Below are 18126 nucleotides of genomic sequence, written 5' to 3' on the forward strand. Positions count from 1 at the left end.
CACCCATTTTTCAATTTAGACTCCCCCTTTTTTTCCCTCAAAAGACTCAAAGGGTTGTGCCATCGCTTCCGAGGTCATGGGGGGAAAAAAACAAATCGTTTTATTTAAAAACATATAACCAACACCTCTTTCTCCTGAGGTTGTGAAAGCCTATCTGCAACCCCGACGCACAGTTCGAGCCAGCCACCGCAGCTCCTTAGCCCCGCGGTTTAACCGCCTCGGAACTCCCCCACCTGCTTCTTCACCCACTTCCGCATCATAGATGAAGCCGCCAGCGCCGTCCTACGAGGGAGGACGATCCAAACAGCGGGGCAGCCAATGGGGGCGCGCCGTGGGTGGGGGCCGTTCTGCGCACGCGCAGTCCGGTTATGCTAATGTTGTTGATATTCTGGGGCTTGGAGTGGACTGTCTTTTCTCTCGCTCCCCGGGTTCCCTCGTTGAAGTGGGAGGCTGAACTGTCTCCTTTCTCCACCCTGGCCCTGCCCCTCGGAAAGGGGAGGGGGCTGAGCCGAGGGGGCGGGCGGGGGGTGGAGAGTGGGGACGGTCGGAGGCATCCCTTGCCCATGAGGGCCTGATGGAAAACACAAAGGATCTGGTAAGTGGGCTCCCGCAAGCCCCAGCGATGGGGCAGCGCGGAGTGGGGAGGACCCCGCGGCAGAGGTCCAGCCGTTGGGAGGAGAGGGCGAGCTGCCGGGCGCCGCGGCACCTACCCCGTCCTGGGGCGAGAGTGACAGGGCATCGGCTCTCCACCTGGACCGCGCTGGGAAGAGAGGGACCCGAGAGCGGGGACCGGAGAGAAACTCGGTCACCCTCCCCAGGCTGGGTGACCTCCCCACTCCCCCTGCGTGTGGGAGGCGGCTGGCGCTTGGGAAAGGTGTTTCGCCCTGTGCAGGGTGCTGCGAGGTTCCCTTCTGGCTTTCCTCGCCTGCCTTTCACGCGCGGTTCGGTTCACACAGCGCTCGTAGCCAGGTCCAGCATTAACCCATTTTCCGGGTTTGCACAACGTTGAACTGTTAACTACCCGAACGACCTGGGTGCATACAGCGTGCTACTGTAAACGCAAAACAAAACCCTGATCAAGTTGTCCACGTTGTGTAAATGCCGTCAGAAGGTTTGTAACGTAGAGGGTTTCTCTCGTTGTACAGAGCCCTTGTGTACCGAATCGAGCAACCCTTTCTTTGTGATAGCTGCGTGAGCAATAGTTTATGGTCAGAAAGTGTGTGAGAGGAGGAAGTGGAGGAGGTCCTAAGGAAGTATGTGCTGTTTGGCCATGTGTAATATTTGCAGCAAACATGCTTTGGAGGGAAATGTACACAGTGCTAAACAAATAATAGCCAGTTAATTTTTTCCTGTGCTGTATTTTGTTTGTTTTATTTGGGAAGGAAGAAAGTGGTACCCAGAGGATACATAGAAAAAAATTGGGTTTGTAAAACAGTTTGAATGCCACAATTTGGTGGATAGTAATGCCCTCCATAATATGGCTATTAAGGAAAAGGGAAACATAATAACTTAGGAGTAACTCAGATTTTTTTTTTTTAACTTTTCTGCGATTTTACATAGTTCTGTGATCTGACTTCACCGGACAGAAAATGAATGAGGCAGACTTAGGTTCATGTATGACCAGATTAATTTTAAAATGCTCCAAACTACAATGTATTGCTTTCTTAATATGAATATCAGGCATTAGAAGAAAATAGTCAAATAGACATACATTGTATGTTGGCCATATGCCAGTTTCATTATGTGTTAAATATAGAATTTTTAAGAGCAAAATTGATTTTCCCTCATTTTATTAGCTAGTTTCATGTTAATGCTGAGTTCAGTGTATGGCTGGATATACTTTGACATACTCATTAGGCAAAATGCAAGATGTCAAAACAGATTTCTTTCTGACATGTAGAAAAGGGCAGCTATATGAAAGTGTTCTATCTTTTCTTTTAAATGGGTCAATGTAGTCTTGGTTTTGTTGACACTGAACTACATTTGTTTCTCACTTTCTTCAACTAGTTTGCTTTTTCATTAAGTGTTCAGTATAAGCTTGTTTACCATTTGAATGCTATAACTGTTCAGTTATGCCTTTTATTATTCAGAATGACCTGAGAGATGTTATAAGCATATCCATTCTCAGTTTCTTTCAAAGACTCCAGACTGATTAGTTTGTATTATCCCATTCTGTCTGTTGTCATTGTATCTCAGGATATTTAACGTGGTGGAATTTTGTCTTGTAAATTGTCTTCCTTGATAAGAAACTAATTGGAAATTAACTTTTCTGAAACACAATTTACCAACATTCTCCCATTATAAATCTTCCCAGGATACTTGATCGATTGACTAATATAAATTGTGTATGAACTAAATATATATTTACAGTTAATTCCATAAATGTGTGTAATGCATTTAGATTTTTCAGAAGATAGGTTGTAAAAAAGTTTCACTGATTATAAACATTGTGAAAATATTTGATAGTGGTTGCCTAAACACAATGCTAAGCCAACGTCTTTTAGCCATAGTTTGTTTATCAAATGATAATAGTCATGTTTAGCCCAAAACAAACTATGTTGCATATTTTAGTGTGTGAATTTAGTCAGAATATGTTACATACCAACTGGGATGTGCTTTATTCTGATCTAAAGCATGATTTATATTTGATGATAAATAATAATTAAAGTTATAGGGTATTATAAGGCTATAAGAGAGCATAGTTCAAACAGTCTGTTGCACTAATAAGCATGCAAATGAGGACCAGTGAGAACTGAACTACTGCATGTTTATAATATAGATTAGTTGTGGTAAAGGAACAAATCCATGATTATTTTTCTGTTTAAGAAATAGGCATTATGTGGTAAGTGACATATTCCAGGATGATAGTTGCATCATATTTTGGTAGAGACAGATCTTTCTTGCCCCTATAGGATGGAAGTTCCTGCTAGCTGCCCTGTTCTACTAAAAACAGCCCAATTCTAGTCCCTCAGCCTAGGGTTGACCAGGGAAAATTTCTATATAAACCAGCCAAAGGGAAATCAAAAAAACAAAACAAAACAAAAAAACAAATAAGCCCCCAAAACTAGTCTGGCAGTGTAGAAGAAATTCTGTCCCCCATCTTTTCATAGCTGATAAAGCTGTGGACGAAGCAGCAAATCTGTTATTTCCTCTCCTATACTACAACCCAGCCTATAACTCAGTTTAAGATTTTTCTGCCTTACTATTATGGAGAAAAGAGAATAATGTTCAACTAATATGTGTATGTTTGTTTTTGTTGAAATTAGTAACTCAGGATGGTATTCTGAATAAAAGATTAAAATCAGATTTATAGAGAAGATTTGTAAGATATTACTTTGCAAATGTGTATCATAAAATAAAGTCTCAGTAATGCCAGGATTAGGTCTTTAAAATAAAAATCGGTACTAAATATATAATAGCTATAGGGCAATTCTCTTCATGGTAGCAGATTATTTTATCAGTATCCATATAATGCCTTCTTGATGTTGCCAGTCATGTGAAGTGATCAATTATTTCGTTCAAGTCAATTGAGCAGTGTTAGGAATTACTTTCTTATTTTAGAAGTTTAGGTGATAAAGTAACATGCTGCCCCCCCCCCCCACTATTCCTTTTATGACTGTTTAAAAATAGAACAGTCTATCTCAGTTTTTCATATTTATAAATTTTCAAGTGATCTGAAAAAGTCTATTCAAGGTAAGGCAAGAAGGAGTATGGAATTGTACTTTCATAAGCAATAATTTTTCCAATGTTATGCAGTAAAGGGTCTCTAATCAAATGGTCAGTTTCAAAAGATACCACTGAATAACTGCAGGGGGAGCAGATGTATGGAATATTGCAAGAATCCAGCATGCCCCAATACTTTTCAATATTTACATGTGACAATTGGAGTGATTATGTAGAATGCATTTTACGTCTAAACAATATTAGATGGAGGAAACTTTTTCTGTTGCAGCTGTTTTAGGAGCAAAATGTAACTCATAAATGGTTATGTAATTTTGGGCTCCAAAAAGATTAGTACATTCAAATTGAACTTAGATAGAAGTGTGGAAAAGAAAGCTTCTTAGTTTTGTGAAAATTTTAGTTGTGCTGTACTCTTCCTGGTCCAATTTTCTTAGCTGTAAAACAGTTTTATTCAGTGCTTCACTAATGGAATTTGCTTGCTCTTATTTTCTCAACGCCTCTGTTAATCTTTCAAAGTCCCCATCCAATCAGATCAAATGTGATGTTAGTATGGAGAAGTACAAGAGGAGAGGAATTTCATTTTATGTGTGGGTACCATTCCTTCAGTGGTGGATACAACTGGATACAATTCTAAATATCCCTTTATTACTATCTTTAGTTAACATTTTTGTGCTGTTTTTGATATATTAAGTATGTGCAATGAGTTTCTCTAGAAAATGCTTTCTGAATTTGCATGTAGTAGGAATAATTGTAGTAATGCATAACGCAGACATTCACACAGGTTTTTAAGTTTTGTGATGCTTGCATGTTTCATTCTGTCAGTTGCCATGGAGATGTTTCTATGGCAAATTGTTAACTTTATGAGAGTAGTTTAAACTACGTGAAAGAGAAACATATGAGAAGCTGGCAGTATTTAGTGGCTGATAGAATCAGAACTCTAGCATTGTGAAGAATAGAAGTGGTACTTTTCTAAAGTTGGTTTTTCTCTATTTCTAGCGTGAAGAGAAAACATTGTTTTCAAAAATCACCTGGAAAATGGCAGAAAATAAGGTTTTAGGCACAGCTTTAGTAGGGTTGTATCTTGTGGAGTTTTGTCATGACTTCAGATGTCACTGGTATTCCATCCTGAAGGGAGGGAATTCATCGAAATCTTTTAAGGTAAGGGGCAGAATGACTAGTGCAAGCAGGCCTCTTCCCTCAGGAAGCCTTTCCAGCCCCCTAAAAATATACACAGAGGATCAGAAACTCTGTTGAATTGCGTAGGTTTTGTATTGGGAATTAATGAAAAAGGGAATCCATGAATATCAGGAAGAGGAACATTTGTTCATTGCTCTGCCAATTTTCAGGAACTTCTTTTCTCCCACAGCCACATCACAGAGTCTACCCCATTTGATTCATGACCCTCTCTATGTTATTTTGGAGAAGAGATGACTGAAGCGGCTATAATATGGAGCTAGGGCCAGGGAAGTTGGTTTTCCATCATCCTATAGTATATTAAATTGATGCTATATTTCATATGCATTCTCCTATTTGTAACAAAGCTCTTTGTGTTGTCTCTTGACATCCATAATAGAAGAAAGGTAGTATATATCAATAACAAAATAGAAATTTTTGGAGTTCAGAATAATTTCCTTGTGTTAAAGCCCATAAACAAAATTCATTTTGGTCATATTATGGTTTCTTTTTCTCAGTATAACTTTTGCAAAGTTTTGTTTGTTCTTTTAACTAGGAGTGGTAATGTGTGGTTTTGTAGTTATTGCTGTGTTGTAATTTCTAATTGTCTCAGCTAATATGCTCAATGATGAAGGATGCTGGAAACTATAGCTGAACAACATCTGGAGCGTCACAAGCTTCCCCAGTCTACATGATGAGTTAGAGTTGTTTCAACAATTGAGATTGCACAATACAGTATCATTTTATAAGAGCAAATTACATGCACGTTTAATATAAGCTTGTTAAATTGCTGCAATATTTCCTTCTCATCTTTTTATTCAGATATTTCAGTAGTTTCTTCTTTTTTCATATTAGACTGAACATCCTTCACGGTCAGAAAGGAAGAGACGTGATTCATTCGGGATGTTCGATGGCTATGATAGCTGCAGTGAGGATACAAGTAGTAGTTCCAGTTCTGATGAAAGTGAAGAGGAGGTTGCTCCCTTACCTTCCAATCTCCCAATAATCAAGAACAATGGGCAGGTCTATACTTACCCAGATGGCAAATCTGGCATGGGTGAGTACAAATACAATGGATTTTTCAATGGAATGTTAAGTCAAATGGACTATTAATAGCACTGCCTTTAGGTTCATTCTTATTAGAGTCAGAAGCCAAAAATTGTTGTCTTGTGTATGTCTTACTAAATAAATAAATAAATAAATATTCCTTGTTAGCATTAAATTACCATTAAAATGTTTGTAATAGTATATATGCATCCTATTAAATGTCTATTTATGCAATTATTTTTACATAACAAGCATTTAGTTTTGTTTGATATTAGGATTATTCTGATATCACATTGTTTTATTCTGGATGTGGGAAGATGGGATCAAGTTGAATACATTGAAAACATTGATAGAAATCATAGTAACCTTTATGAAGAAATTCAGGACCATAAATATGTTTTTTCTTTTGATTTTCCCAAGCCATAGTCCAGATTTTATTTTTCCTTGTGAATGAATATACACAAAATATAATAAGCCTGATAGGGAGATTGGCTGGCTTTGATCCAGATTTGAAAAATAATGGAAAGACAGATTACTAAAACATGATCTGGGATGAGGTGACCAATCTTTTATAGAGCAGGGTATAATTTTATGGCAGGGTAAACTGTTTAATTATTCTACATTCAAGTGTCCTAACTAAATATCACTTCTTGCTTTGTGAGATAATGCTATAATGTCTAAAAGCTTCATTTTTTGACATTATAGTTTACTTCCCATAGAAGGGCTGTTTAAAAAATGGTGTGTTTTGCTATTTTAACCAGCAGGACATCGGTGCCATAAATGAGATACAGTGACTGATAGATGTTCACACTGTGGTATACTGTCACTTACATGACATGGGCAGCCATACAAATTGAATAAATAGTACAATAATTACTTATTATTTGTGCAGTAACATATTCATATTGTTTCAGTGTTTAAACTGGCTTTTGCCATAAGTTCAGGAAAATGCCATAACAATACCATGAGCATGATAGGCATGCTTACTGAATGGTTACATTGCAAGAAATAACATCTGAAGAATTCAAAAATATCCGAATGTTTGAAAATATGTTTGCAAATAATTGCCTAGTCTCTCTAGCAGAAACGGACTATCTGAGTCTAAAGTCTAAAAGGAAAATAGTAAAATCAAGAAAAAAAGTAATCTGGAATCTGCGAAGAATTAATATACATATGCTTAATATGATTCCTGAAGGAAATGGTATATGTATGTGCATTGTATGGCACTAGCTTCTATGTGAACTGCAGAGTAAATCTACATTTAACATACTGTATCTTTCCTCTCATTAGCCACCTGTGAAATGTGTGGGATGGTTGGTGTCAGAGATGCCTTTTACTCTAAGACCAAGCGTTTCTGCAGTGTTTCCTGCTCAAGAAGCTACTCATCGAACTCTAAGAAGGCCAGCATTCTGGCCAGACTTCAGGTAACGGTACAGTCACAAATTTTATTATCTTTACTATATAAAGTCTTATAAGATATGTTATAGTTCAGATTATTACATAACTGCAATGGCTCTTCATCATTAGTCCAAAGGTCTGAATCAAGCATTTGGTTTCCACCTGCAGCCATCAAAAGACCTCCTATAAAATCATATGGAGGATATGAAGGCATGAACTTTCTCACTTTATCCCTAAGAACTGAACTCAATTGTACAGTGTTTCTGAGCATTCTAAAATAGCTGCAGCAAGACAGATTCATGGAGGGGTTGCTGAATCCTTCTTTATAACTCACAATCCTGTGGCCATCGCTATATCCTGTCAAAAACTCACCATAAGATTTAGTTGTTTGTCTGTTTATATAATGATTTACATAACTCCTCAGTGCAGTTTATAATAGAGATCCGTAGAAAAATAACAACACAAAATTTTTATAAAAAGTATAATAGCAGCCCAGATCCACCAGATCCACAGTGAAAGCTTGAGGGAACAGGATGGTTTTAATTGCCTTTTGAAAGACAAATGAAGTAGAACTCCTTGTACTTAATGAAACAAATTGTTTCATAGGAGGGCTGCCATGGAGAAGTGTGCATTCTAGCCATTGTTTCTTTTGCCTCATGAAGAGAGGGGACCCTCAGCAGCCCAGCTCAGAGTGAATGCATAGGAAGGGTTGAATTTGAGCAGGAGATATGATCCTATAAGTACCCTGTAGGTAATTTCAGCAGTGCATTCTAGAAATTGCTCTCTGCAATCACAAAACAGATTTTCCTCTCTATTTCATTATTATATGAACATTTGATCTTCTGATACTTTTTTATCAGCATTTTGCTTTTTGACAATTTTGGTTATTTATTAAATTTATATACCTCTCAATGACTCTGGGCAGTTCACAAGTTAAAAAAAAAAAACTAGAATAAAAGATGGCAAAGATAACAAAAACTGCACAGGAATGAAAAAGAAACTGACCCATGGAACCCAAAAGGGGCTTCAGTCACTGTTTCTAAAGGCTTGAGTACAGAGCGAGGTCTTCAAGGCCCTTCAAAACAACAGCAGGATGGGAACCATCCAGGTCTCATGGGGAGCCTCATTCTAGAGGACAAGTACTGCTGCAGTGAAGTCACATTTCCAGGGTCCTAATAGATGGCATTCTTTAATCAAAGGAACCCAGATTGTGCCAACCCTGCCAAATTAAATTGGCTGGGCAGATACTATGGGAGACAGGCGGTCCCTCAAGTAACCAGGCCCTGTGCTATGAAGGGCTTTATAGGTAATGACCAATACCGTGAACTGCATCTGGAAGCAAAATGGCAACCAGTGTAGCTTGCAAAGCAGAAGTGTCATGTGGGCTTACAGAGGTATGCCCATCACTGCCCGTGCCACTGCATTCTGGACCAGTTGAAGCTTCCAGGTGGTCTTCAAGAGGAGCCCCATGTAGAACACCCTGCAGTAGTCAAACTTGAGGTAATCAGGGCATAAGTGACATCTGAAGGGCCTCCCTATCTAGGAATCTTTTATTGTTTATACAATATTTCTAGCTCTGTAGGCAATGGTGCACTGCATATATATTCAAGCACTGTGTATATATGCAAGGATAGCTACACTATTGATTTTTAAAAATACTTCATGTTTTCAATTGTTTTCCTAAAAAATTCATTAGTGGAATTATTTGTTTTTCAGTATTGATATATTCAAAAGTTATTTTCTCTAAGCCTCCAAACTATGGTTTAGATTAAAGAATGCCTATGCATTTCCCAGCCTCTTTGCATATAATAATATGCACATGCAATAGAACACTTCCTGAATTCCAAAGTCAAAATTTGCCATGACAAGACTTGAGCTTATGTAACCTTGTTTAACTGGAATAAGGGTATGCACATAGAGCTTATTTCTGATCCTCCAAATCATTGTGTTAGAATAAAACTATTGTATTAGTATTTTAATTTAGTAACTTGTCTTCAAAATATGTTTGCTGAATAAATGTAGTTAGTTTGGATATCACTTCCTCATTTATCCCATGCTATGCCAGGATTTTTACCATGATTTATTGAACAACCCATTGTGGCAGAGTTCCAATGTTACATTAAACATGTTACATCCAATGTTAGATCAAAATAAATGTCATGGTTTTGCATAAACTATGAATCTATTCATAGAGAACATATAAATTTAGTTATACCAAGGGAAACAAATATGTTCTGTTTGTCTGTCTGCTGGGTTATACAAAGTAAGTCCCATTTAATTCAGTGAGACTTACTTTTAAATAGGTGTGCATAGACTTGAAGTTTAACCATTTTGTTTTGGTAAGGAAGTAAAAGTAATTTAACAATAAACTAGTGTCGTTAATTTCTGCAAATTTTGTTATATACCCCCTTTTTACAAGTACTTCATTATTATTACAGTAATTGCAATAAATGTGATATACATATACGTATCAAAGAAAAGTATATTCATTAAATATATGGGTGACTCAGCTTGAAGGAGTCTAATTGCTAGTTCAATTTCTGCCCTTGGCAGAATGAATGTAAATGTTGCTTTACTGTTCAGTTATCCAAATATCATTTATAGCTTTCAATAAAAGCTAGTGAGAACGTCTATCCTGAAATTAGCTCTAATAAGTACAACTAATTTTACCGCATATGTAGTATAACACTCTAGGAAGAAGAATGTAAAATGATTTTGACTGCCATGGGCCTATTGCACTTGCTGCATTAAATATTCTAGTAGCAGAGAATACCAGTCTGTTTTCAGCTATAATTGTTAGATTTGAAAGGTTCATTCTTGCTCTCATCTGAATCTCTATTCTGGATTAAACTGGTATTAATTAGCCATGCAGCTAGATGAGAAGGGAAGTCAGCATGACAACTGAAGACTTTTTAATGTGGGAACCAGGACAACAGTGAGAACATCAGTCAACCATCTCACAGCTCTACTCTTCTAATGGCCTGATCTCTACTCCATCCCATAACTCTGATGATAGCATCTCTTATTCTTCCCCTTCCCTCCAAGCTTGTTGCACCCAGGATAAGACAACTGGTATAGGAGAATAGCACCATTGACTGAAATTGCAGGAATAGCTAGTACATTATCTTCAGGAAGCAAAGTGGCATTTCTTTGTCCAATTCTTAAATGATATATTTCTAATATATGTGGTACTAAAATTGCATTGATCAACCTTGTAGCATGTGGAAAATACCTTGTATTTTCTCTAAATGATGTTCCCGTTTATGGCATGGCAGAACTGCCACCTACTACATTTTTTAGAAATCTAAATTATTGTCAAAATAGCAGTTGCTAGAATCTTTTGCAAATGGTTTGATAAAGGCAAATTGAGTCAACCTGAAAATATAGGACACTGTTTAATTAATCTCTCTCTAAATGTAAATGTTTTTCTCCCTTGTAATTTTTACCCTGAATTTTCATTGTTATCAATCGGCGTGAAATAAATTTGGAAAACAATAGTGTTGCTTTATGCAGTAGAGTCACTGCTTCAAAAGTTTGCATTGTGTATTGGAAAAGAACCTTATTTAGCCCTTGTTGTTTTAGGGAAAACCTCCGACTAAGAAGGCTAAAGTGTTACAAAAACAACCTTTAGTTGCTAAATTAGCTGCGTATGCTCAATACCAAGCAACGGTACAGAACCAATCAAAGACTAAAACAGGTAACATGGTTATTAACCATCACCAAGTAACAATTATGGGGAAAATTTTCCAGTTTTGTAATGGTGGAAGAATGGTCAGATTAAAAATTGAAGGAAGTACACTAAAATCCCCTATCTGATCCTTTGCTAAAATACCACAATAGAAAATATGGTAGTTAATTTCTTGCGCTTTATTATTGGTCTTTTAGCTATGTCAAGGGTTGGAAATCATTTTCACCAAATAGATTGGGAGAAAAGACACTCTCATAGAAGTGCATCTGTCCTGATCTAGTACCTACCCTATATACCCTGATGATATGCCTACATTCATGTCAGTCACTCTCGTGGGTCTGGCCTATATCATCCGATAACTATATTTCTTTGATTAGATGGGTTACTCTGATGGGGAATCTCTTATATAATCCACAATATTCCTCAAGGCACACAATGACCTTCCAGACTGTTTGAAGAATTTCCCCCAGTGCTGCCCTTCTGTGATTTTTCTCACAGATTGGAAATATAGTTTAAATATATATGTATTGCTTATGTGTAGGAAAAAAATAAAGACCAATACAATAATGCTAATTTCATGTAGTAAGTTTTGTACCTTGCTTATTATTGTTGCTAAATACAATAACTCTCATTCTAGCATCTGTTCCAGTGGAAGGTTTCAATTGGGGCAACTATATCAATAGCAATAGTTTCACAGCAGCACCTGTGAATTGTTTTAAACATGTAAGTATGTTGTTTTTATTTTACCATTATTTTCATTAAAGAATAATGAAATAGAGAATGTATTGACACACTATTTAAGCACTCCTTTTAACCTGTGTCTTAGATATGCAGAGAATTAAAGCTCATAATATTAACTATACAGAAAATGTGGTCTTTCCCTTAATTGAAGTTGATATTGTAAATTAAATTGCAGTCCAAACATCCTTAATTATTTAAATTGCAATCTTCAAATCCAAAGAGGCACTCTACTATTCAGTTTATGTAGTGGCTATCATAGTTTCAGTGACAAATTTCTGAGGAAGTTTTAGAGATGGTGCTTAAAATCCTGTGGACTTGATACTAGATAGTGCTGAATTTTCTTCAGTGCAATCTGGTATAGTAGATTAACCTTCCTGTAGTTCCCTAATGTACAAAACAGAGCTTTGTATTTTTCCTCAGAAGCAGGTGGAGTTCAGAACAAGCATGTTTTTCAGGTTGATTTTGCAAGAAGGAACATGTTACAATAAGTTACTCTGTCATTACTAAGATGTGTTTATATAATGGACTACATAATCTTAAAGCACTTATTTTCCATTAACAGGGATTAAGAATAAACTTGCTTTAGTAGAAACTTGACTGATCCAGCCAGTAATGTTGCTTTTGGAGTTAACCTAAGTGGTGCCCTTTAAAACGTGATGGTTGGATTCAGAAGAGGAGTTAATGGCTTTTGTAGATATCCTGTGCAGTGCCTTTTCCTCTAAAATTGTCTTTGGAGGACTGGACATCTGTCTAGAACAGTAGGGAGGGCGGGAATTAAAGACAATTGCCTGTGCTGGATCAAAACCAGTTTTCAATTAAGGGAAGGCACGCTCAGCATTGACTCTCCTAATTATGCTTTCAGCTCACAGCTGTAAGTATTCAGTGTTTCTTTTGCATAGCATACAGGGCCAGTTTGACCGGAAACATAACAAACCATGCAGGCAGTTTTAAGGTATGGAATGGTGCCTGAAAAAAATACACACGCACACACACATGTATGTGTGATATACTCTTACCTCCAGCCGCTCATGGCCTCATTCTTGTAGTACATTGCAGCCGCTAGATGAGAAGTTGTTATAACACGTAACAGTAAGCGAAAAGTAGGTAAAATAACAATAGCTGTGATTTAATGCATTCTATCCCTTTATTAAGGAAGCATGATCAAAACATGGCAATTAAGATCGTTTTGCCTTGTAATAGCCTGTTGTTGTTGCCTGTTTCCTTACTCTGCTCCTTGTATTACTTGCTGTGTCATGCACCTCAAGAAAGTTTCATACAACCAAAGGAACCAGTGCAGCCTGTGAGAAAGACAGGATGACTGTCTTTCTGACTGGTTAGCTTTGATTTTCAACTATAATTTCAACCTTTAAAAATTGAAATGGAATTATCCTATGTATGTTTGCTTTGGAGTAATGTCCATTAAAGATAGTGGGGAATAGAGTAAATAGGTATAGAGTCTGACTGTAGTCCTACTATCAGCTTTATTTTTCTGTAAGTTCTTCTGTAACAGACCATATAGAAGGATCTTGAAATAGAGGTTTCAGAGAGAAGAAAAATGCAAAAGATAATTTATATTGGATGTATTTTCTCCTATATTTGCATTTTTACATTAGTAATTAAGAGCTTCTATTTTTTAATGTTCTTACCATAAGTTTGAATGTCTGCTTCTGAATTTTTTTTTTTTTTTTTGGTAAGGTTTATTTATGTTTGTTTCACTGGTTTGCAGTTTGGGGCAAGTAGCTTCTACATAAGTTAACTCTTCTGTGGAGATGAGAGTAGATGTCAAAATAAATATCGGTGTTTTTAGAATAAAAATAATACAAATTGATGCAAAGCTCAAAGAAGTTTATGCACTATAAAGGAATGATCTTTATATTGGATAATATTTCTTCGTTAAAATGTATTCCTGCCACCCATGTTTGGAGAAACAAGCTGCCATTAAGGGATGTCACTTCAAGAATCAAATATCCCAAGGAACCAGTGCTAACCCATATACTTTTCAGTCCTTTTATCTGATGTTAAAAAGTAATTTCCAAAGCAAATAACACTAAACTGGAAAGGAAAACTTCAAAATAGTATTCACATAAAAGTCAGGAGAATATTATTATTTCTACTTGGTGTACTATATGCATATCCTTTACTGGATATTCTGCAATTGTCACCACCACATTCACTCCAGCGTCAGTCACTACTAAGCAGATGATAGTGTTTTGCATTCCAAATTTTGACTGAAAGTATTTTCAAATTGCTTGAAATAGCTGTTTCACATTTGAAGCATGGCATTTTGTACCAAAAATGGTGTGTTTTAAATTTGAAATAGTTCAGTTCCAAATGTTTTCTATAGAAAAGGAGAGGCATAAATGTACATTATCAGAGTGTGAATAAATAACTAGTAAAACAAATGATTCTTACATAAGTAATGGAGACAAACTTTATTTGGTAACTAATTTGAAGTACTATATTCCTAAATGGACTTAGATATAGTATAACTATGCACACAGAACTGATCATTTGTAAGAGAGTATTTTGAACCTATGTGATCGCTAAGAATTGAGAACAACTCGATGGCACATAATCAATTTTGAGACAATTTCATTTCCTGTATACTAATTATTTAAATACTTTTACTATCAGCCTAGTGGTGCTTTAACCATAGTTTTTGTTTGTGGGACCATCTGTGTATGAATTATGTTGAAGAAGTTACTTCCAGAGCATATCCTCTTAATCAGCATTTCTGATTTCTGATTTCATAGCTGTTTCTGGCTATTGAACCCTGAGGTTGATGACATGCAGTATTAAATATGCTGCTTCAGATGTTCCACAAAGGATTGCAGGTTTTTATTGCTGCTTTTACACTGCAGTTTGAAAGAAATGGATCAGGTTGTTCTAAGAACATATCAAGACTCTCATTTATATCTGGTGGTTTCACCAGGCTTAACTTCATTGCATAATACTAAATACAGATTTCATCACTAACCTTAGTAGAACCATCCATTTTAGATAACTGACCTCCTGTCCCTTTTTGCAGAATAGTTAGTTAGTTAAAAGATCTTGGTTTAGTGGACTTCTGATACAATGGACAATTTTTTTGTCTGACCTTCACTCCATGCCCGTTAAATCATGGGGTGTTTATTAAATTGCTTAAATGATGTAATTTGATGCAAATTTTGTATTTCAGATTTAATGGATACTAAAATTTAATTTCTCCTTCCAAATGGTCCATTAAATGGAATGTTCGTTGTATTTTGAAGAAATACTATTTTTTTGTTGCTTTTTCAGGTTTTCAAATGAAGAAAATGTTATATATCTATATCAGATTTTCTTAAGACTACCGTATCTGGGTTGCAAAATATCTAGACCATCACCAGATGGCAGTAATGTAGTGGTTGTCCAGATTTTTGCAGCCCAGTTATGGTAGCCCTAAATGGTCTATGTCTCTTTTCAGTACAGTACTAGCGAAAACTTTGCCAATTTTTACTTAATATTTTGACCTGACTGTATGTGTTAGAACATAGACTCAATAAGGGTACAACAAGCAAACATGAGAGTTGCTGGCATTATTATTTGACCTACATTTTTAATTAAATAGTTGATGATTAATTGGGAGTTACTCATAACATTTGTTTCTGAATATATGTGTCTTGGAAAACATAAATTTCTTTCAGATTCAACTTATTAATAAAATTATAATGTTAAAGGAAAGAAACACTTCTCTCTTTACTAGCTAACTATCGATGGCATTGGTTTGCTGGCACCTTTCTGCTTTTTAAATTCAAGTTTTTTTAATTCAAAGAAATGTATGCTTTTTTCCACTTGATTCCAAGTAGCAGCTTTTACTTGCTCATTTACTAGGGGAGGAAGGAGAGTGCTATTTCAAAAGGAAAACAAAAAAGTCATGTTGTACATATGCCTCCAATTTTATTTATTTATGTGTTAGATGTATATTCTATCCTTCCTCCAAAAGTTCAAGGTAGCTTATAAAACCCTTTTTCAATTGTTACCTATAATAGCACACTTTTGAGATATAATGACTGGCCTCAAATCTCCCTGTCCATGTCCAGCAGCTCTGACTACACTTGTGATAGTTGTGGGTACTGCATTTGCAAAAGATGACCAGATATCACTTATACCTTATTTGGTCCTCTGAGTCAAAATTTTATACCAAAGATTTATTAGTTCCTGAAATTCCAGAGGCCACCAGGTATTTTTACTAAGCTGAGCAGTTAATAGTAATACTTAACTGTCCTATGCAGATAACTATGTGGTCAGCCTTTTTTGGATAGGGAAGCCCATTACATGAATCTGGACCTCACCCATCAAGACCTTCCTGATTGCAACTTACCTTGCAGGGAAGGTGGCTGTCCCTCACAGATATTTCCTCCAGAGTGTGCGCTGGATCAAAGTGGTGGCCAGGCAGACCTTCCTTTTATTGGGAAGTAGCCCGAGGTGGATGTCTTCATCATGAGTCTGGAAGGTAAACTTGTTCTTATCTGTACACTTATGGTTCTGCTAGTAAACGTCGTGTTCAGGAGAAGACAGTATACTGAATATACTGTATACCATCATTTCAAGGCCACGAGATCCATACCCATTATGGCTTTCTTCAGAACTGAGAGCCATATGGATTGGTGTAGGAGGAACTAGCTGAACCACTATCTTTACACAGACAAGGACAAGTTTAACTTTCTGCTGTTACCCCTATACCAATCCACATCTTTGAAATCTGGTGCCTCAAACTTTAGTCATGAATCGAACAGTAAAAATGACTATAGCGCCTATAGGTAACTGGTGCCTATTGGACTCTATGAGCCAGTTGGGTGAGAAACCACAGCCAACTGGCTTTACTACACACATACATGTATGAATTCAGTTTTATACCACGTTTGAACTGAAATAAACTATAGAGTGGGACTAGTCTGCTTCATATATTGAAGAAAGAGCAGCACTAATTAAGCTAGTTTGTCCATGTCTGGAATGTCTTCATTGAAACAGACCTAGTGCAAATACTCAGAATAAGATTGGTTTGGAAACTAAAGTTATTAAAATTTGGGAATTTTATCTATGTGTGTAGCATGTAAGTAACATATCTCAAGTTTCAGATTATGTTAGTGTACCAAGTTGTTTTTCTGTATTAAAACTGTCTATGTTGAGCTTTACTTGAAGCAGATAGACTACTAAATGAGGAGATCTATGTGCCAGAAATTATACTGAGTGGTTATTTGAATAACAGTTTTCTTCTCTCAATTTGGCACCACTGCAGTAAACCAGGAGTATAGGAAGCATCTTTTGTAAAAGAACAAATGCTTCTGTGCGCTTCTTAGAGGCTGGGATTTAGTACAGGGTTTCTTAAGAAATATGTATAATTATGAGGGCATTATTTTGTAGTATTCAGTCAGCCTGAATCTGTTGTCTTGAAACTTACCAGAACACTTCTTTTACTGTCACTATCAAGAACATTAGTAGTACCCTGTATGGCAGCCTCTATATTTAGTAACATTTTACACAATAGTTCCTACTTTCAGTTTCTATATTCTATTCTTTTTGTTGCCTTTTCTAAAATTGTGACATCTAAAATTGAACATAGTATTCCATTTTCAAGTAGTCAGAAGATAGATACTTCAGAAAACATCAAGTAATATTCAGGACTGACTTTATATAGTACCTCTCATATATTTTCCCATTAAGAATCTGTGGAATTTGATTTTTTTTCCCCTGAGGATTCATAATTGACTCTCTATTGTTAGGTGTTGTCAAAGGGATGTAAGATTTTGAAACCAGAATTGCCATGTTTACAATCAGATTAATTCTGGAAATAATTCATTATGTAAATATTATATCTTTATCTGTGTTTTACTTGATCTGCATCTTACAGCACAACTCCGTAATTCTGATTTAGAAGTAAATCCCACTGAATCCAGTGGCTAGTGTAGCTTCAGATTATTGTTTTGGCTCTCTAGTCACTGCCAAGTTTCCAGTTAATAAAGTACAGATAGTCCCTGGATTAAGAACACCCAGGTTACAGACGGCCGATAGTTAAGGACGGAGCCTATTGGAGCAAAATTTGAGTTAAATACACAATGATTTGAGTTAAATACACAATGGTTCAAGTTCATCACACAATACTACTTATACAGTATTCTACAATAATACTGTTTCGGCTTACATACAAATTCCACTTAAGGACAGACCTTGGGAATGGAACTCATTCTTAAAGTGGGGACTACCTGATATACCACACCAGCAAAGAAATAGGCCAAATGAAATAATCTTGTAGTCTGAAATCCTAAGAAAGGGCTGAGATAATTAAGATTGATTCCTGAGTAAACACACTTCTTCTGTGATTTTCAGAATTTAGATATATTCATTTAATTACTCTCATGTAAACTTCTTTTACAGTT

At 36.4% G+C, this 18126-nt stretch overlaps 1 protein-coding gene across 3 annotated transcripts in view; it reads left to right on the forward strand.

The window, feature by feature from the left end:
* The first annotated feature begins 395 nt into the window (after positions 1-395).
* Positions 396-18126, forward strand: part of MBTD1 (mbt domain containing 1) — a 60554-nt gene continuing 42823 nt past the window's right edge. Inside the window, exons 1-5 of one of the 3 annotated variants that reach the window (XM_088138448.1) lie at positions 396-595; positions 5710-5911; positions 7192-7331; positions 10882-10996; positions 11625-11710. In XM_088138448.1, coding sequence (XP_087994574.1) covers positions 575-595; positions 5710-5911; positions 7192-7331; positions 10882-10996; positions 11625-11710 — 564 coding nt within the window. In that variant the 5' untranslated portion in view covers positions 396-574. The remainder of the gene's footprint in view (positions 596-5709; positions 5912-7191; positions 7332-10881; positions 10997-11624; positions 11711-18126) is intronic. The other 2 variants (XM_007424586.3, XM_007424587.3) reach the window with 2 other exon arrangements.

This window comes from Python bivittatus, unplaced genomic scaffold, assembly GCF_059951505.1.
Source record: "Python bivittatus isolate LINGU-HERP-01145 unplaced genomic scaffold, Pbiv_v1 ctg000220_np1212, whole genome shotgun sequence".
Lineage (NCBI taxonomy): Eukaryota > Metazoa > Chordata > Lepidosauria > Squamata > Pythonidae > Python > Python bivittatus.